Genomic DNA, 21,302 nt, shown 5'->3' on the forward strand with positions numbered 1-21,302 from the left:
CACCTGTGTGTAAAATTGTAATCTAGGTTGTTTTGAATTTTACACATACCCTGCATTATTTTGCTTGTTTGAATCATGAAAGGACTCAGCCAAGGTGTGAAGCTGCTTGCACAAGTCTGGTTTTGGGTGAAGTGCAACTATATAGTTTCAAGCCAAACCATACCATACCTTGTGCCTATAGAGTCAGGTAACAGCCCCTGACTAATTTTTATTTGTAAATTCTGACATGGGCTGAAAGAATAAGAAGCTTTTTAAAGGTCGACAATTTAAGTTATTAAATACATATGGACTTTTACCTGTGAATGCCGTGTTTGCAGACATGACTGCTTCAGGACTGCAGGTTAGTGCCTACATTGCAGGGGGAGATGTGGCTCTTGTCTTCATCCTTGGGTTTCCCTGGTGGCTAATTGAAAAGAAGCCTTGTCTGAAGTGCCACATTCTTCTACTTCACTGTAAGGTGCTCTAAACAACTTGACTGGTGTGGTGAATTTGTCCTCTGGGAGTAGCAGTTCAGGTCTGCAGTGTTTTGGAAGACATGTAAAATCCTTCTGTCTGAGTCTAAAATGGCAAACTCAGGGTAGTTTCTGAGCTTCTGCATTCAGCCAGATATTAACCACTCTGCTCAGATCTTGTTATCCTTTTCTTCCACATCTTCCTTTCAGTCTTTCCACGCTAATTGCCTTTTTCTTTCTGCATGAAGAAGGCTGGAGATTAGGTTGGAAGGCGCCATATGCCCAGCTGGGGCCCTGGCTGAGGTGCCTCAGCAAGTATTGACACCTGCCTTGTGCTGAAGCTCTGCTTAAACTCTGGCTTTCCCAGCAGTGTCCAGTCTTGCAGTCCATTCCTCAGTCTCTTCCCTTCTTAGTCTCAAGCTCAGTTTACTGTATCTGGTTTATTATCCAATAGGACCTTAACAGAGTGATACCTATACCAGCTAAATCAAGAGGTAAAAGTTTTGTATGAAACACAAGAAGTAATTAATATGACAGATGCTGGGTCATCTAGAAAAGCTTTCCTTAAAGCTAATTGTGACTTGGTATTACTCTGTGTGAAGATTCCTGCCAAAACTGTGAATATGTAGCATTTCTTAATAGCAAGCTACATCTCAAAAACAGATCCAACTGTGGTTATAGTCAGAAAAGGGAATATAAAAACAGCAGTTTCTATGTATTTGGTCATGTCTGCTTACTTTTCCAACCAAAATAAAGTGTTTTCAAACTTTTTTACTCATGTGGGCAGTCCAGAGCAAATACAACTTAGGTAAAGTGTGCACTAACACTTCTCTTTTTAGATACCTTACACAAAAATGCTATGCTACCTTCCTAATACAGAGCTGCACTGATTTGAAAGTCAGGTTATCGAGGCAAGTTTGCAATGCTGCCAAAAAAAAAAAATAGAAAAGAAAAAAAGGAGCCAAAAATCCCCACACTCAGCTAAGCTCTAAAAACAGAAAAAGAGAAGGAGATTTGTAGGTCAGAAAACTTAACAAAATATTCTTACATAAACCCCACAACTTTTTATTATCATATTTAGATCTTCAGTTTCTCTATGTGCAGACTGAAATTTAACATGGAATTCTTTTTGCAAACTTCAGCATGAAATGGAATTTTTGCAGCCTTCCTTCATATTGAAATTGGTTTCAAGGTAAAATTTGATTGAACTGAACTAAAATATTATGCTTCAGTTGTAAAACACATGGGGCAAGAAAGCACAGAAAAAAGATCACACTACATTTTGCAGTATATGATGTGGGACCAAAGAACATTTTCATTTCCCAGATCCAGATGCAAAACTTTGTCTTGACTGCCTACAAACAGAGCATCAGAATATGGCATTTATAGAATTTTTGCCTTCCTAATCTCCCTTCTGTACCTGGCCTTCCACTCCATGTGCCCTGATTTCCACTGAGGGGATATATATAAGGCTTATGAAAATAGCAGAGGTGTCCTCTAGTTAGGCAAATGGAGAACCAGGGCTATGGAGTTGTACCTGCCCAGTGTAACATACTCAGCCAAAGAAGAGTATGCCCATGACTTGAGCTCTCGAGCAGAACTGCAGATGCATCATGAATAATACACAAGACTATGTATTAATAATAGGTATCCATATAGCAAAATATTTACTCCATTAAGGAGCATCCTAGTCCTCAAGAGACACTGCAAAAATCCTCCAAAATTCAGGAGAAACCTGACTACAGGCCAAATACCTTCTTAGGGAAGTCAGTGGCAAACAAAAAGATCTAGTTGACTTTAATGGTGCATGATTTTATGCTTTTAACCAAAAATAAAGTCACTCACCACATGCATGGACAACAAGTCTAATACATCTGGTTAACAGAATGTGACTGTTCTGAGCTCAGCATGGTGCTATGATTATTTTTGCTGCTTATTGTTTACATTCATGTCTATCTTTGAGCACAGGGAGAAAAACAAAGCTTTAGATATGTTCTATCGGTTGCAGTGGACAAGGATTTCACACAAGGTCACTGGCCAGTGGAATACACTTTCTCTGATTTCAGGTTGTGCATCTCTAAGGAACTCCCGTATATTAACCTGCATTCTTGTGAGAAAAAACAAGCACAGCAAAATACACCCCTAGAAATTATCTTCACTCTGCAGCAGAAAGTATTTTTTGTCTCACATAAATGTGTTTTTCCTGTAACACCAAATGTTCAAAATATTTTCTTCACAGACTTTCTCTCAACTCCTTTCTGTCCCCTTTCTTTTACTTCACAACACAGTAATTCCCAAATGGAAATTCTGTTTTGCCACTGGGCATGAGTCTGGTGAAAAAAAAAAACAAATTTGGGGAATACAGGAAAAAATTGAATAAAACCTGACAATGAATATTTGGGGCTTGGGAAACAACCCATTTTTAAGGAAAGCTATTTCTCTCAAAGGTGTTTATCAGTATGGATAATAATTCTGGGCAAAGAAGAAGGAGGCTGTTTCCTGACTCACATAGCATGAGGCCACATACAGGACTCTGCTTTATTTGTGGAAAATGGAGGGGAAAGGCTTCCTGTGTTGTTGCACACACATGCTATAGATGGTAGGTGAGTGCATGGGAGAAAAGAACAGTTTAAATTAAGGCAGATCTTTTCCTGAAGTGTTTATTTTTGAACACTTGTGTGTCATGAAGGCCGATCTCATGACTTTAAACAAAACCCAAAGCCATTGCTTCCACAAGGTCAAAATGAAGTGCAACAGAAGAATTTCAACCACTGCCTGTGACAGAAGGAAGGTCAGGCCTCGTGTTGGGATTATCTCCATGGAGCAATGACAGCCAGCTGATACTTGACCTTTAGATTCACGAGAGTTGCCACATTTTTGGGGAAGTGGCATTTGTCAGGTGGCCAAAGAGGGTGATGGAAAGGCCAGGCTAGTGGCAGTGGGCAGCCATGAGCAGGTCAGAAGAAAGCTGTTTCCTAAGTGGTGAAATTGGCCTTGCTTTGTCCCTGGGTTTGCCTGGGGGACTCCTGCTGAGATAACTGTGGATGAGGATGCAGCTGGGGATGGAGCCTAGAGGCAGGTGGAGAAAGAGGTAGATTGTGAAGGGAAACGTCTGCAAGAAGGGAGGGAGAGTTGTTTCAGCTGCAAGTGAGTGGCTGTGGGGCCAGGAGGGGCTTGGGGGCAGCAGACACCAGTCCTGAGGCAAGAGCTGGGGTCCCTGTCAGGACAGGCTGCTCCCTCTGAGCCCCGAGGGGATGGAGGGGAGGAGGCGGGGGCAAGGAGGGAGGGGGGGATGGATGGATGAAGGGTAAGAGGGAGGGATGAGACGGTGGGAGCCCTGTCCTTGGGCTGGCTGCGGGGCGGGAGGGGAGGCAGCTCCTGTGGAGGGGAGGAGGAGAAGAGACAGAGAGGGAATGTTGTTAAACAGTTTCTTACCGTAAGAGGGAGTTGGGACCCAGATCTTTCCAGTTAATCACACAACAAACTTAGATCATCGCAATAAAAAGCAGCTCGGCTCACTCTGCCTCCTCTAGTGACCGGCTGCGCGCAGGGTCCTTCCGTGGAGCCATCTCTTCTCCTCCCCGCCAGCCGCCTGGGGGGAGGGGGGCCGCCAGCACCATGTGGGCCACTCAACTCCTGCCCGCCTTGCTGCTCCATCAGCTGCTGCTGCTTCCCATCACCATCCCCGTGGCAGGTTAGTTTATCTATCCTTTCCCTCGCCACCTCCTTCCACCTCACCGCGGCATCGCTCTCCCTGTCCCTCGCTGCGCCGGGGCGCGGGTGAGTGCTCGGGACGGTGCAGGTGGGACAGGCGGGGATACCCCAGCTCCCGCAGCGCCTACCTGAGGGCAGGAGCAACTACCCGGCGCCCAGGCTGGGCATTGGGTGCATCGGTGCCCGCCTGGCGCCTCCCGCGCCCTCTGAGCGATGCAGTGCGGAGCGGCGACAGCGCGGCGGGTCGGGGCGAACCCGCGGTCTTGCCGCGAGGTGTACGAGGGGGGCACCGCTGGTCCGGGGGTTGGAGGAGAGGTCGCTGCTTCCCGCCACCTCCGCCCCGGACGAACGGGACCTCGGAGCCCTGGAGACGCCGAAAGCGGGAGAAGGGAATCCCGTCGCTGTCCATAGGTGCCCTATGCGAGACGTGGACTTGTACCTTTCTTTAATTCTCAAGTGGTAGAATAGATGTTAAGTAACAGAAGTTGACAGGGAATACCCAAACCACGGGATAGCACATTGCTGAAAGGGAATGTCCTTGCTGAAGTGCAGCAGCATAAACATGCTATTTCAGGCCAGAAATACTTGTAATTTCATTAGATGTTCCCAATGAGATCCGGGGGGGGGGGGGGGGAAGGAACAAACAATAAGTAATCAAGTGCTGGAAGCTCTTTAGCTGAATTTCTTTCCTGAAGTGTCCCCCTTGGACTGGATATCTGAAGAGCTCACTCTGCATTTCTATTGGCCCTCTGGGGAGATGTTTAAGGGGATAAAAAAAAAAGTTTGCAAGGTTTCTACAAACCTTTCCTTCCTTCCGGCAACACTGTTAGGGTCAGACCTTTGCACAGACAGAGGCGAAAGACAGCCACAGTTCAGGGAGAGGATCTGCCAGGAGTGGGCAGAGTGAGGGCAGGGACACAGAGTGAGTCCTGGGGCAAGGTCTGAGGGCTTCGTGCAACGTGTATGGCAAGTGGTGTTGGTGGCTTCCAAGACATAACTACATTCCCTACTTAAAAATATCTATATTTTGAAATAGGATTTCAAAGTGGAGTATTTCGTGATCTTAGAGGGCAAGTAGAAAAAAAAACCTGGAAGCATCACATGCAGTAGATCCTGCCATTTTTCTCGTGCAATAAGAGTTCTGTAGGATGCTGAACATCTTGCCAGATCTTCTGTGCTGTCTGCTCAGTGACAATTTTGTTTTTGTGGGCATTCTTAGCAGGTGACACAGACATGATGCTGCTATGCTTTTCTGAACTCCTTTTCCATGTAAATTGCAATTTTCATTTTATGGACATGCGACCTCTCTGGAAAGTGATGACTAGAGCTGGTTAGGGATTTTCTGAGGAAAAGTTTGCATTTCTTAAATGGAAAACGCTGAACCATCAAAACTTTGCACAAAAATAGAGCCTTTTAAACAGAAGCTATCTTTGGCTTGGTTCTCCCAAATCAAATGAAAGAGAGATATTCACAATATCCTGTGGTAGCTACTCTTGAGAAACCCTCACTTATGACAGAAACTCTTCAACAGATGGCTTAGTTTGGAAAAAAAAAAAAAAAAAAAAAGTGGAATTAGACCCCATCCCCCCCAACTTAATTCCATGGACCAAAGATACAGGTACTGCTCTATAGCCAATTTCATACGAAGCTATGTCATGCTTACTGTCTTGATAGTCAGGATGTGTTTCTTGAATGAGAGATTTTATCAAGCTCAATGAATATTTAATCTAATATTCCAACAGGATAGATTAAACCTCAGTGCTGCCAGTATCAGTAGGCTGACAAATAGGGTTGTGCCCTAACCAATGGGCTCTCCAATATAGGACTGGATGGTTCATCTTGGTGTGGAGGAAAATTGGATTTCCAAAACTTCATATTTTCACAGAGTAGGACTTGTTTTCTGGCCAGCTTTCATAGTGACAGTTTCTTGGCAACCCTTCCTTTCTTAACTTTCCTCCCCCACCTACCTTAATATTAATCAATTCTATCATTTGCATTATGGGCAAGAAAGATTAGTCTTACTGCACACTGCCATTGTGCTTACCTTGCTTTACAAAAATACATGATTTTCAACAAAAGTGTCTGGGTTTTTACAATGTAGGCAAGAGGAAGTTATGCAATTCCTTTCTGAATTATTGATTGCTTTCTAAACATACATGGTGTCTTTGTATGGGATATTGAATTCTTTTTACTGGGAAGCCTTTAAGAAAAGATTAATATTTGCCTACATTTTTATTTTTATATATGAAAAACAAGCAAAGTGGATGAAAACAGAATTTAAAAATAGGAAAAAAAAAAAGTGTTTTGCTAATGCATACCCATGCTTCTTCTAGTACTGTTCTGTAAATCTGATTCTACTTGTGCCTAATGTTGAGTGTTATTTCTTCTGTGAATGGATCTTTTAGGTTTGGAATCACATGTCCTAAATCCTGTATGAAGACAATGTCCTGTGTTACTGTGGCTGTTGACTAATACATTTGGGTTATATTAAAGGGTAAAGAAAAAGGAGGGTGAAGAAAACAGGAGAAATTTTAATGTCAGCAAGCTGTCCCACACTATCAGTTTCTGAGTTTCTTTTTAATATCTAAAAGATAAGACAGTGATTGGTGAAAGATAAATGTGCAAGGTTCCTGTAGACTACTTGCCTAGTCATTATCAATATCCTGTAAGTCTCTGTCACTTGCACAAAGAAATTAATCTGCAGCTAGCAAGTTTGTTAGGGAGTTTTTCTTCCTTGTGCAGATATTCAGTATTTTTAGACAGTATCTGTTTAATAAAGTTAATATATTAAAACTGAAAATAACTTTTTAATCAAAGAAAAAAGTAGATTGGTATATTGCAAGATTTATTTAAACTAAAGTTATCTTTTTCTGTGAAGAGACTGTCAGACAAGTGTTTTTATTCAAATTTCTCAGCACTTTCTGCAGTTTGGATGATCTGAAGCAGTTGTTAATGAAGATGTGGGAGTTGCACTTAGTTCCTATAAATAACTATTGCTTAAACCAAATAAAATAATAAAATCCCATATCCATGATCAATGTAAGAACATTGTATATTCCTGTGGTCTGCATAGCTAAGTATATTTTAAAAATTTAACGTGATTCATACTTCCCCAACCCAGCTGTAGATAATCATTATACTATACACTCTCAACAAAGCAAAATGATACTCTGCCAGTTGGAAGACTGTATTCCTTCTGTTTAATGGAATCCTTTTAGTGCTTGGTGCCAGGGGCTGCTTGTTTTGCTCTCACATGTAAGGCAGCACTTACCCTGCTTAACAGATTTTCTGTTTCTATTAATGCCATTTTCATAAGCAACTTAGCAGGAGAACACGGAGTTGAAATACACAGGATTAAAATGTTGCATAGAACTCTGGAAAAGTGAGTGCTGAAGTCAAAGAAAGGAAAGCCTCTTATTGGAGGAGCTCATCTGTCATTATTGTAATACTTCAACTGAGGCCAGTGTTGGAAGGGAAACATGCAGTCTCCCTTGGAGAGCATAATAGCTCCCCTTTGGATCTTTATACTGAGCATTAGTTTGTCACTTAAGCATTTCAAACTTTTCCAAGGAGATTTGAAAGCAGGATGACTTGGCCTCTTGATGGGTAAAAGCTTGATGCGGAGAGGAGAAAGTTGCCCTAAGCATTTTTGCAATTACTTGTACTCAATGAGCGCTGGAAATTTCACTTTTTCCCTGCAGTGCTGAGGTAGAATTGGTGGTCAGAGGCTAGAATGCAGCATGGAGGGGACAAAGGATTGGTCATAGAGGTGAGAAAGAATTATCTCCACACTTGCTTGGGAAGCATGAATAGTAGGAGAATTAGCATGATGTGAGCAATATTTGTACTTTGCAGTGGGGAAGTATGGCAACTATAAAGAAACATGAAGGGGTATGGACATCCTCATAATTACCCCGTTTGCTTTTCTGTAGGTTTTCTTGGCAGTGCCCTTAGGGGATAGTGGATCAGTTCCTGAACAGGTTCTAACCTACATGTAAAGCAATGCTGCAGTGAAGCAGAGCTGGGAACATGCTCCAGATTAGTCAGATGTGTTGGCAACATCCAGCTGCAGGAGTTTTCAATGGCTTGTGGGCCTCCACCCTTGTGGGCCTTGGGCTGTCTGATGAGCCCAGCCATGACTGGCAGTCCTCTGTGCTATTGGCCCAGCTGGGAACTGGCTGCTCCCTCTGTCTCCCCTCAGCTCCAGCTCCTTCCTATGACTCCTGGCCTTGGTCAGCAACACTACCTTTTGTGTATACACCATGTGGCAAGGCTCTCATCACTCCTCACAGGAGCTGTTTTGCTGCCCTCAGTAGTTGTAACTTTGTTTTGCCCAAATCCCTGCCCCTGCCTGCTCATGCTGTTCTCTTTACCCCCTGCTCCACACCCTAGTGTCCTCAGTGGCGGCTGGGACTCCATCACTGAAGAAGTACACAATGTCCTGGGTGCCTCCGAGGAGACACCAAAGGCTTGTAAAGGTTGTGCAATGCAATGCAAAATGGTGGGGATTTAATCCTTGTGCCAAATGCGTAAGAAGACAACTCTTACAAAGGAAAGTCCTCTCAGTAATTTATCCAGAGGTTAGATACAGCAAGTCAGAGTACAAACTGCAGAACATTTGTTTCTGACAATGGGTCCCAGCATCCTGCTGGGCAGATAACCTTTTCTTGGAAGAAAAAGAGCTGTCCTTTTTCATTTGCCATCCAATTTTAGACTATACTATCAGTTGTTAGCATTACCCTTAGCTTCTTGAGCTCTCATGCTGGCTACAGGAGAAGGTTATGAAGGCAGGACAGCACAAACATGAAACTGGGTCCAAGTAACATGGCACTCTCTGCAGATGCTAATAAGGGGTATGTGTTCCTGGTTGTGTGTGAGAGTGGTAATATAAAATACAAAGCAAAAAAAAGAAATATCTTTTTTGCATTTCCTGAATCTGCTCAATAACTAGACTGAAAGCCAATGTAAAAATAAGGAAAAAATTATCTCTATATTGTATGTCTCTACTTCAGACTACTTTCTCAAAATTGTAGATTTTTTTCCATGATGGCTTTTTTGCCAAGAAAATAAATTTCAGAACTTAAAATAATCACATCATCCTCCATATACCTTTGCAAGAAACTGTTTCATTGTGACAAGCTAGAGATTTCTCCTTGGACAGCTGGTTTTATTTTGGTGATTTTCCATCCATACAGCAGACTGCAGTTTTTATGGGTATGGTTGGTAAAATTCTTTCATGCCAAATTATTGTCTTACATAAATAACAGCATTAAATTTAATCTGGAATCTAAGCCTATTCAATCTGCAAAGATCTTTTCTTGGGCATATTTCAGAATTGTTTCAGTTTCTCATTATGTTGGTCTTTCTTTCTCTCTTCCTTTCTTTTTTCATTTTTTTTTTTTTTTTTTCCAAATGAGGAGTATTTTGGAAAAGGTGTTCACTTTTTTGCATTCTAACCAGGAATCTGGACATTTCTGATACTGAAACAGGCATAAGGAGAATTCAGAGTAAATGAAAGTAAGTTAAAAGTGCTGAACATTAGTTCTTTTTATCAAAGTGACTCTCTTAGGACTTAAGACAGAAAGTTGCCTTGAATGTATTTGTTTGAAAAGTGCTTCCTAACAATTCTTATAGATCATAATACATTAACGACCCCATTAAATATTTTAATATCAACATTCACCTTTAACATCTTTTCCTTTATTGTTGTGACCATACTCTTAATTTAAGCATGTGGTATCAGAAACCATTTTGTAGCATCTACTTTCACCATCAGGTCACGTTTTGTCACCTTGTTGGTTTCTGTTTTCCTTAATGAAGCTAGTATATTTATGCTGTCATACTGGGGCCTGCGTCAATATGCAATTTACCCTTGAGGTTTTATATCCTTTGAAAAGCATTGTCTTGGAAATATGTTACTGAATTTAATTATCCCTCGAAATATATTTTATAGACAAGTTAAACACCTCTGTGCATTTGCATATTGCTTTTCATGTATGCCAAGAACTGTTGCTTTATTTCAAACTCTACTCATTGATTTTTCTTCTTACACAAGCTTTGCCAATGCAATTTTATGCATATAATTAAGCATACTTTATTGTTTATTTTCATATTAAGTTTCCACTATTTATATTGAGAGAAGTCTTCAGCTTTGATATCTCTGCTGAAAAGTATTGTCTAACACTGTGATAATACATGGCTTTGCAGATTTTTTCTTTGTACATTTTGTTGAGATCTAACATTTGCTTGTTTCTTTTTTTTTTTTTTCATTCAGATGCATAGTTATGAATGCATTTGCATGGGTGTTACAATGCAATTTTTTGTCAAGCGTGGTGTTTCCTGATAAAATGTTTGTTGTGTTGAACTGTGCTTTCCTACATTTATTTCACATGTGTTTAAGGTTGGGAATTTTTTTCTTTCCTTTATCTTTTTTTTTTTCTTTTGATGGTCAATTTCTCATTTTGCTTCCCCCACCCCCAGGTTTTAAGTCACATACAATTCAGGTTTTGGTTTTTGAGGGTTCTTTTTAGCTCATTGAGGAAAGCCAGTTTACTTTGGCTTGCAGTGATGATTGTTTGCAAAATTCAGTTAATAGCTAATCTCATTTTGATGTTCTGACCTGGTTATCAATTGTAACACAAATAATTCAATCTCTAATTAGTCCATCTCTTAACTGCTCAAGGTCAGGTGACTTCATTTCATTACAAACATGATGCAAAATACCCAACAGTTATCTAAAATGCCAGTTGACACTAAAGAAAGGGACTATGTCTCTTTTATAGTTCTGAAATAATTGTGTCACTTTACATGAACATTTTTCTTCATTGAAAAATATTTTGACTCCTAGGATTCTCTGAGCTTCCTACACAGTATGTGAAGAGTTTTCCTCTTTTTACTTTTACTCCCCAGTGCCATCTTTATTTTGTATGTCATTCTGTGTTTGGAAGGACTGCAGCTGGTTTCTGAAGTTCTCTGGCAGCATTTTCCAGCCCATGTAATTTGGGTATCTTCATAGAATCACAGAACGGTTTGGGTTTCAAGGGACCTTAAAGATCATCCAGTTCCAAACCCCTGCAGCATGGGCAGCAGCACCTTCTTTTTCTTGATTTATTTTTGTTCCCAAAGATTTATTTTATCTCTGACATCTGACAAACATAATGAGCAATGGTGCTGTTATGTCAAAACTGAAAATTATAAAAGGTCTTTTGTCCACCCACAGTATAAAGACCTGTATCCAACTTCCTTACACCAATAATTATAATAGGAAAAAAAATCATAACCCCGCACAGTGAAAGTTCAGCACAACAAAACAAATAACTACTTAGTAAAATGCTGAAGTTCTGCAAGTGTAAGGAAACAGAATAAGGAAATAAAACTCCATAGGAAACCATCAAAGTTTCATTAAGAATCATGGTTTTATTTTGTATAAATATAATTAAAATTGCAGTTAAGTAGGTTCTGCAAACTCCTAGCAAGTTTTCTCACTAAAATGCTGCAGAATGATAACTTTATCTCTGATTCTTGACTTGGCATGGACTGAAACTACTCCAAGAAAAGGCACTGTTGGAAATCTTTTCTTCCAGACGGTCTATAGTTTGAAAAGTCTCAATGCTTCATAACTGAGAAGATTATGCAGTAACTTCGTATGAAAAAGGTAGTTAGGGAACCGAAAGTTGAGACCTGTAGGTCTCCTCACAGTCTTTCACTGTGAAGTATGACTTTTTTTCCTTCAGTATATATTAAAATATTTTGTTAAAATGGAAGTGTTCCAGCTGGAAGACTGTGGACATCGCAAATTAAATTACAGAGTATTTGTCCAATGCTGCATCCTACTAGAGCAAATGTTGTAGGTCTCACTTTCTTGGGCACTGGCTGACTTCTTTCTTCTGTTCAAGGAAGTTTGCTATCATGTTAAGAAATAGAGACAGCATCCTCATTTTTTTTGAGGAATTTTTTTAAGTTAACTGAAGAAATGTATTTAGTTAGTGTTTGAAGAAAAAATGTTGATTCATATTTGACTTGATTCTCTTGTGTTTGAACCAGCTGCTCTTATTTTCAAATTTAAGTGGAATGTCAGACTTCCTTAGCAATATGATCCTCAACTACAAAAGCCATCAGAGGACACAGCCCACAGTATAAACAAATCAAAGTTTAGGAAACTGAAATTAATGGCAATCACAAATTAAGAACTGTAGTTACAGCATATTGCATGATAACCTGTAACACAGAACATTTCTAGGGTAATATTAGATTTAAGATTTTAATAATACAATTTGAAGTAGAAAGGCTCAATTATTTTATTTTGTTGTTGTAAAAGTAATGCTTTGCATTATTCTCGTGATTCTAACAGTCACACCACAGATGCATTTGGCCCTTTGCCTTTTAGATTATAGGCAAGTCATAGAATGCTGTTGTTTGAAAGCTAAAGTAAACCAAGCTGTTATAAATTGTTAAATGCAATATCAAACCCATAATCCTCTTTGGACAACTGCTAGGATTCTTTTCTTTCAAAAAAGCAGAACTGTAAACCATGTTTTTCAGGCAGAATAGAATTCTTTGGGTTTTTACAACAATATTCTTGCATGCTAGCTGATGAGTTTAAGAAGCTGTTATCAGGAATTAAGATAATGACACTTATCAGTACATGGGAAATGTTATTATCAGAAACTGAAAGAAAACACTTTGATATTTCTGTACAGATTTTTACCTCCATTTGACTTTAAAGTCCTGGCTGAGACAACACAGAACTAACAAATATGTATTGTAAGATAATAGATGGAGAAATATACCACAAAAGCTTTACAGAAGACTTGCTTTCCTGTGGTTGTCTTAAGGAGCAGATGCAATCTTTTTTGCAGCACTTTGGCTCTATCACAGGTATAGGAAAAAATAAAGCAGCTTCAGTGAAAACAGTGCTTTCCAGTAACAGGGTGTTGATACTTAAGGCAAGAATGTCTTCCTAGCATTTTGCTAAACATAATGATTCAGTTTGGATGCATGTCCACAGCACAAATACAAGGCTGAAAATTATTTAGAGAGCTGATATGAGACCCCTGCACAGCACCAAAACTATTACCATTTGGTCTTTTCATCTAAAGCTTCTTTATGTGATAAGAACACGGATTTGTAGATAAATAAAACCGTTTTTTTTTTTTCTTTTCTGATAATATTTGTAGTTGGAACTAAAACTGTGGGCTCTTAGGTGCAGAGCAATAGCTTAGTTCACCTTTAGCAGTTCAAGATGAAGACCAGGATGGGATGAAGGTATCTTATGGAAGCATTGCAGCAGAGATATTATACTCCTTTGATTTTTTTAAATTATTTTATTTTGATAAGGCTGAAGCTTGGTGAAATCTAATTTAAATGTCTTTGGTGTATTTTTAGGTGTCTTAGGGATAACTTGCCACTGAGAGGTGTGATTTAGCTGAATCCAGTGAAAATGTGAGCTTGCTTACTTAATGATCAGGATGGAAGTTCTGCAAAAGTAACACCCTTGAGCCCTCTTTGGCTTTACAATATGTGGAGTTATTAGAAACTCCTCCAGAGCTTCAGCCATTGCGATTTACAAAGTTATTCTGAGCTTCTGCACAGAGTGCACAAAGTAAAAATTTACTGACTTAAGTGCACTTGCATGAGGAATTATCTGTTCAGGATAACGGAGCGTTAGGCTGAGGTTTCATATATTTGAAAAACTCTGTCAAAATTTAATAAATTGATCCTGAACATTCATGTTCAACCATTACTGCAGATTCTGTAGAGAAAAATGGAGGGACAGCTGTGAAAACTGGTACATGGAAAGAAGTTATTGAAAATACTATTACCTGCTTTGTTAATTAAGAATGTATTCATTCACCTAACCTTACCTGGGTTAGCTACTAATCCAAAATCCAAAAGGATCATCTGGGACCACTGAGTAAAATAAGAGAGATAGATCCAAAGGGCAAGTGGTCCTCCCTATGTTACTCATCTGTCAGATTAGGGAGAATCACTCTCCAGATGTATTCATCTGCCTTCACTGACAGTGGAGCAGCCTACATTGGCAGACTGGTTTCTATGGAAGAAAAAATAAAAATATACATATATATTGGGAAATCTACATATATATTGGTGTGGTTTTTTTTTTCTTGCAAAAATCAAAGACTTTTCTTCTTGCGCTTTAGCCAAACATCTCTAACCAATTTCCCCTGACATTTCCTACCCCTTCCACCAACAGAGACATAGAAACCAGATCAACCCGTTCTTTTTTTTTTTTTCTGAAATATTTGCAACCGTGCAGACTATTTCCATGCAATAGCCTCTGCATCCCCCTGTCATCTTTACTGTGAGCTGAAAATTCTAAATCTGTCACACTTAAAATGGGCACAACACTCACATTGAGTCTTCACTGGAGCAGGGGTCACAAAAATGACTATTTTGTATCACTTCTAGGCTCCACTTCTTTTCACAGTTTGTGACAAAAAGTTTACTGTTTTAAGAACAGTTTATCACTGTTCTTAAATTTTAAAATTTATTCAGATGTAAACTTTCTGTAATATTAATATCCTTTCCTTCTGATTGTAAGTTCACTGTGTCCATCCAAAAAAGACATCTGTACACCTTTTTCACCCAAGTTTTTAATGGAAATCTTTATAAAATCTCAGATTATCAGACGTATTTTGGACATTCTGAAAAAAAATTTACAAAGAGTGAAAAACTTTCCTATTACCCTTCATCAGTACTATGCAAGTTTTTATTTGAAACTAGGTTTTCTATAGTTACTACCTACACTATTTTTAAGGATGGTGATGACCATGTAAAATAATCAATTCTTCAGTATCTGCTAATTTTTGTGAGTTTCTTTGAGATTTAGATACTGATGTTCCTATAATTCCTAATAAATTTTATTCATATATAGTGGCATTTTTAATCTCAGGACTGTTCCTTACAGTGTTTATTTTTTTCATTTTTTTCTTCTTTGCTTCTGTCTTAGAGTGTAGAGGAAAAAGAAGAAACCCTCTTCATGACTTCAAAAAAACAGGAGAGTTGATGCTCATTAAAGTAAACAAAACACTGGAAGTGAAAACCAAGCTGTTAAACACCACTGAGCAATGTGCCAAGAGATGCAGCAGGAACAAAGGTCTTTTATTCACTTGCAAGTGAGTTATGTATCTCCATTATTTTAATTGTTTGATATCGTGGTTTGGTTGTTTGTTTTTTTTTTTATAATAGAACCTGTGTAACACCCTTTGACCCAAGGTGTCTGTAATTGCCATTGGTGATAGCTTGTACTGAGGACAATCTAAAGACCATGCTTTTTGATTTCCATGATTTTGTTATCCCTGCCTAAAGAGTGTCAGTCTATTGTAAAGCTTTATCTGAGTTGATCTATCTTCTTAGCTTGTCCAATATGTAATCTTTTCCAAAACATAGCTGGAAAAAATGTACTCATGTTAAAATGCGGATGACTTGTGCTGCTCTATAGTGTTCAGTGAACATTTCTGAGATTTTTATGTCTTTTATAAATTGGTTATTGTCACACATCACAGCTGCAGTATTTCAGCACCACTTCAGACCATATTTTGTCTTCATTCTTTGCACATTACTCCTGCTGAAATCAATGGGAACCTCACACATGGAGCACAGATACATTCACTGCTGAAATACACTGGCAAGTACAATGAATCTGATACAATGGAATCGAACCTTCTGGGCTGCACAATCATTACAAGTATATCATAACTATTCTTCAGCATCTGCTGTCTCTTAGAAACACATCATGTAGCTGATTGCTTGTCTGCCTTGTACATATTCTCTACTATTTTCTGGAACAAATCACTATTATTTTTCCCATGTATTAGACATAAAGTATCCCCCTGGCCTCTCTTAGTCTAGACCATTAGCAGTGTATGAAAGGACATGAATGCAGGAGAATCTTGGAGAGAATTGATAACTTCTGTAGTGGTGAGTACTGAGCTAAATGTCAGCCTCATCTTGACACATAAAAAAATTTTTACAGTCACTACAAATGGAAGCTAGACTAAATGTGACAACAAAAGCTCTTCTGTTGCAGAAACAGGCCTCGATTGTAATTTAATCTTTCTTTAAGCCTTTAATTCCCATGTTGCAAGATCTAGTTTGTATTGCTTTGTACTTTGACTACTTATATATGTAAACAATGAGCAGACTTTACTTATTTTCTGTTAGAAAATATTTTCCAGGCACTAATATTTTTCATGTGGTACGAGACACTCCTTTTCCTATTGGCAGAGCTTCCCCTGATATTATTGCCAAGTGGATCAGGTTGTCTTCAATACAGCAAGAGTTCCTTGAGTTCTGATGGTCATAAGAGAAGAGTATTGTAAAATTAGGTTCCACAGTATGTAAGATTTCTGAACAGTGCCAAGCAAACAACAATTCCGTATTCCAACATCTCCTTAAAAATACTGTCTCAAGCTAGTTGTAGCTGCTCTGGATGGTATGCTTGTGTTCTGAAAATAAAAAGTAAGTTAGTATTTTTTTTTAATTCTATTTTGCAGGAATAATAATCTAGAATCTCTTCGAATTTTTAAAACATTGCAATTTGTGAAGAATTTCTCTCTGATGGATTCATTAAGGAGCATATTATCCCTGCTGTAACCAGTCAATAAAGCAGCTTAGAGGAGCTATGAGAGACTTTGAGAAGGCAGCTTGGAAGAGTCCTACTCATAGATAATAGAATTGCAATCAGTCATGTAATTATTTTTGCACTAAAGATGAAAAAGAATTATAAATCTGACTACTCATGCCCTGAATTTCCAGTTTTCCCTGACAGATTTTTAGGAAGGAAGTCTAGCAGCAGAGGTGTAGGTGATTAGGTTTTGCCTGTGCTACAACTAAGATGGATTTTCTGTGTCTGGGAACATTCTTGTGGTTTCCCATTTTGCCCCAGATGAGTCCTCTTGTAGCGTGCATAGTTCTTTGATACTACTGTAAACACATATTTGACATGTGTTCCCTTTTAAAGGAACCACTGATTACTAATGTTTCCCTTTTATTCCTAGGATCCCCAGTCTTTAACATCATATCTGCATATGGTTACGGCAAGGTGAAATTTGTTGCCAACTTAAATTAAAACCAATTAGTTCACTAGTTGCTGTGGGAGCATTCTAAAATAAGAAGAGAATTAACACAAAATGGCATTTTAAAGACTTGAAATAAAAGACTTGGATTTTCCTTTGTTTACTGACATTTTTGTGGCTTGATTCTGATACTCCATATCCATACAGTAGTTCCCCATTACTTGGATCACAACAGATGTTTTATTTTCTGGATGTAAGCTCAATTTGTTGAAGTATTAAGATCAAATAAAATAGAAATATTTTATAACAATAGTACTGGGAACAACAACACCTAGGTCTGTGCTGTGTGAGGTACATAAGCAGGAAGAGGGTTGGGTTTCTTATCTGCCAGGAAGTGATGAAGTGGCAGATTCCAGGCACTGCAGACTTAAAGTGTCAGACTCCCCTTATTTTCTGGGGATAAAGAATATTGAGACAACTTTTGATTTATGTATGGCAAGTTTCTGTATTGCTTGCAAGTAAATTGTGAATACTATGTTAGATAATAGAATCATAGAATAGTTAGGGTTGGAAGGGACCTTAAGATCATCTAGTTCCAACCCCCCTGCCATGAGCAGGGACACCTCACACTAAGCCATCTCGCCCAAGGCTTTGTCCAACCTGGCCTTGAACACTGCCAGGGATGGAGCATTCACAGCCTCCCTGGGCAACCTATTCCAGCGCCTCATCACTCTAACAGGAAAGAACTTCCTCCTTATAGCTAATCTGAACTTCCCCTGTTTAAGTTTTAAACCATTACCCCTTGTCCTGTCACTACAGTCCCTAATGAAGAGTACCTCCCCAGCATCTCTGTAGACCCCCTTCAGATACTGGAAGGCTGCTATGAGGTCTCCACGCAGCCTTCTCCAGGCTGAACAGCCCCAACTTTCTCAGCCTGTCTTCATACGGGAGCTGCTCCAGTCCCCTGATCATCCTCGTGGCCCTTCTCTGGACTTGTTCCAACAGTTCCATGTCCTTTTGATGTTGAGGACACCAGAACTGTACACAATACTCCAAGTGAGGTCTCACAAGAGCAGAGCAGAGTAGAGGGGCAGGATCACCTCCTTCGACCTGCTGGTCATGCTCCTTTTGATGCAGCCCAGGATACGGTTGGCTGAAGCTGGCATGTTCGTTTTCTCAACAAGCAGCACTTGCATGTCCTTCTCCACAGGGCTGCTCTGAATCTCTTCTCTGCCCAACCTGTAGCTGTGCCTGGGATTGCTCCCACCCAGCTGTAGGACCTTGCACTTGGCATGGTTAAACCTCATGAGGTTGGCATCAGCCCACCTCACAAGCGTGTCAAGGTCCCTCTGGATGGCATTCCTTCCCTCCAGCGTATCAGCCAAACCACACAGCTTGGTGTCATCGGCAAACTTGCTGAGGGCGCACTCAATCCCACTGTCTGTGTCAGCGACAAAGATGTTGAACAAGACCGGTCCCAACACCGATCCCTGAGGGACACCACTCGTTACTGGTTTCCAGCTGGACATTGAGCCATTGACCACAACTCTTTGTGTGCAGCCATCCAGCCAGTTCTTTATGCGCCGAGTGCTCCATCCATCAAATTGATGTCTCTCCAATTTAGAGACACGGATGTCGTGTGGGACAGTGTCGAATGCTTTACACAAGTCCAGGTAGATGACATCAACTGATCTACCTCTGTCCATAAGTTGTGTAGCCCCATCATAGAAGGCCACCAAATTGGTGAGGCAGGATTTACCCTAGTGAAGCCTCGCTGGCTGTCACCAAGCACGTTGTTGTTTTTCATGTGCTTTAGCATGCCTTCCAGGAGAATCTGCTCCAAGATTTTGCCAGGCACCGAGGTGGGACTGACTGGTCTGTAATTCCCCAGGTCATCCATTTTCCCCTTCTTAAAAATGGGGGTTATATTTCCCTTTTTCCAGTCATTGGGAACTTTACCTGACTGCCATGATTTTTCAAATATGATGGCCAGCAGCTTAGCAGCTTCATTCACCAGCTCCTTCAGGACCCGCGGATGGATTTCATCAGGTCCCATGGACTTGTGCACGTTCAGGTTTTTAAGATGGTCTCAAACCAGATCCTCTCTGGTTGGGCCCAAGGTCTTCATTCTCACGGTCCCTGCGTCTACCTTCCAAGACTTTGGTCGTGCAGTCAGAGCCTTTGCCCGTGAAGACTGAGGCAAAGAAGTCATTCAGAACCTCAGCCTTCTCTAAATCCTGTGTAGCTAGTTCTCTTAATTGTTGCTGATTCTAATTCTGGCACCTCTTTGTTGAAGCTAATACATGACACTTCTCAGAATGGCCCTTTTTTTTCCCTTACTATCATGTGTGCAAGGTTCTTGATGATTTCCAACTGAGTTACAGGATTCTTATCTAGACTTGTTTCTTCTTTATAGCACTATTCCTAGCTCTCCTGCCCATCGAAGTTCTCCTTAGCTTTACTTACCTTGTCTTTTTGACTTCATAATTCTCTGTGCATCTTTTTCTGCTTGCTATCAGATTTACTAACCTGCTGCTAAGCTGCTCTTATTCTTTAAAGGATTCACCACTATTTGCAGTCCATTACTCCCACTGTTTTCCTTCAGTCATCTTGCAGCTTTTCCCATTACATTTCTTATGGGTGAGAAAAAGATATTGCAGTTATTACTGTATTGACTATGTAGACGACATGTCACTTCCTTACCTACAACACTGTGCCTATGTTATTCTTTATTATTTGCTTACCTTCTGGAGTGTCTTTGTATTTTCACTGAAGGGGATTCCAAGATAGACCATGAGATTTCAGTATCTGAGCAGAAAACCTACCAACTATCTCAGTACAAATTACAACAACAAAAATTGTTGAAATTGTTGTGATCAGCAATATCAGTAGCGTAAAGTCCAAGAATTTGATTAAACATATTGACTTTGGAAGTGTAAAAACCATCCGGATTTGTTTCCAGCAAAAGATTGTTAGAAACTTTGTGTGCAGGAGTGGCTGAAGCCAAACTGGAAGGAAACCAAAAGGCAACTGAAAGGCAACTACTGAACAAAATGTTTGTAAACAGTGCATTCTGCATTACCACTTTAGGAGGGAGGAGGGGAAAGGAGAATGTAATTAGAAAGGCAGGAAAGGTCAAGGATATTTTTGTGGGGATGGAGTTAGAGGCACTTGGATGTGTTCATATTTGAGAACCAGCCAGGAGGGAACAGAAGGCTGAATAAAGACAGAAGGATGAAGGTTAGCAGGTTGGAAACATTTGGAGTCAACAGAGTAGAGAGAGCAGTTGGATGAAAAATCTGTTTGGTGATGGAAATGATAATGAAGAGGATGTTCGAAAGAGAGAAGAGTGGGGAGGTTGGATGGGATCTTGTAATGTTTTTAACTAAAGCCAGCAAGATCTCACAAAGAAAAGCTCGATGATGAACTAAATGAAGCTCAAAAAGCTTTGAGTTGAGGGATGTAATACTCAGGAATACGGCACAGCTGAAGTACTGATGAAGTGTAGGAAATGTGTGTTTTTTGGATATTATCAAGTAGTGTTAAAATGCTTTCTCTAGTCAGAATAAAATATCTCTGGAGGTTTGAAATGACTGACAGAAATGTATACATTGTGGTGGGCTAGAGCAATAGCATAATGTCAATGATTTGTTATTTGGTTCTAAAGAGAAATTAAGAGGGGAAAAAGAATTTTCAGCTTTTTCTGTTATTTTTCTTCTTTTTTTTTTTTTCTTGGAATATATTGGAATGTAAGTTGCCCTCACCCAGGCAGTTTACAGTGGTTTTAAAATACTTTACAATATTTTACCTACATTTAATTAATTTCCTTTCAAAATTATGGTAGGAGAAAAAGGTCTGCATGTTTCATTTAAAAAGCTGGAAGAGTTTCTTGACTTTTTTGACTCTGTTTGTCTTTCTTGCCCCCCAAATCCACTCAATTTGGTACATGTTGTACTCTATCCGTGAAAGCAACTAAAAAATAAGAGAAAAAAAGAAAACAAAACCTACGCAAATACAAGCTGTAGGTACCCTATCAATTTAGATTATTTATAAAAATAAAAACAATCTTGGTTTTAAAGAGCTCTATTGTTCTAGGCAA

The 21,302-nt window shown here is 39.7% G+C and overlaps 1 protein-coding gene across 4 annotated transcripts in view; it reads left to right on the plus strand.

Annotated features, from left to right (window-relative positions):
* The first annotated feature begins 3,904 nt into the window (after nucleotides 1–3,904).
* The window catches only part of HGF (hepatocyte growth factor), a 57,533-nt gene continuing 40,135 nt past the window's right edge, over nucleotides 3,905–21,302 (plus strand). For 2 of the 4 annotated variants that reach the window (XM_061467309.1, XM_061467310.1), the window contains exons 1-2: nucleotides 3,905–4,146; nucleotides 15,136–15,301. In XM_061467309.1, the coding sequence (XP_061323293.1) occupies nucleotides 4,071–4,146; nucleotides 15,136–15,301 (242 nt within the window). In that variant the 5' untranslated portion in view covers nucleotides 3,905–4,070. The remainder of the gene's footprint in view (nucleotides 4,147–15,135; nucleotides 15,302–21,302) is intronic. The other 2 variants (XM_061467308.1, XM_061467307.1) reach the window with 2 other exon arrangements.

Source organism: Pezoporus flaviventris, unplaced genomic scaffold (assembly GCF_033815535.1).
Source record: "Pezoporus flaviventris isolate CSIRO_AGI_PZ_B2104156 unplaced genomic scaffold, CSIRO_AGI_Pfla_v1 ptg000045l, whole genome shotgun sequence".
NCBI classification, from domain to species: domain Eukaryota; kingdom Metazoa; phylum Chordata; class Aves; order Psittaciformes; family Psittacidae; genus Pezoporus; species Pezoporus flaviventris.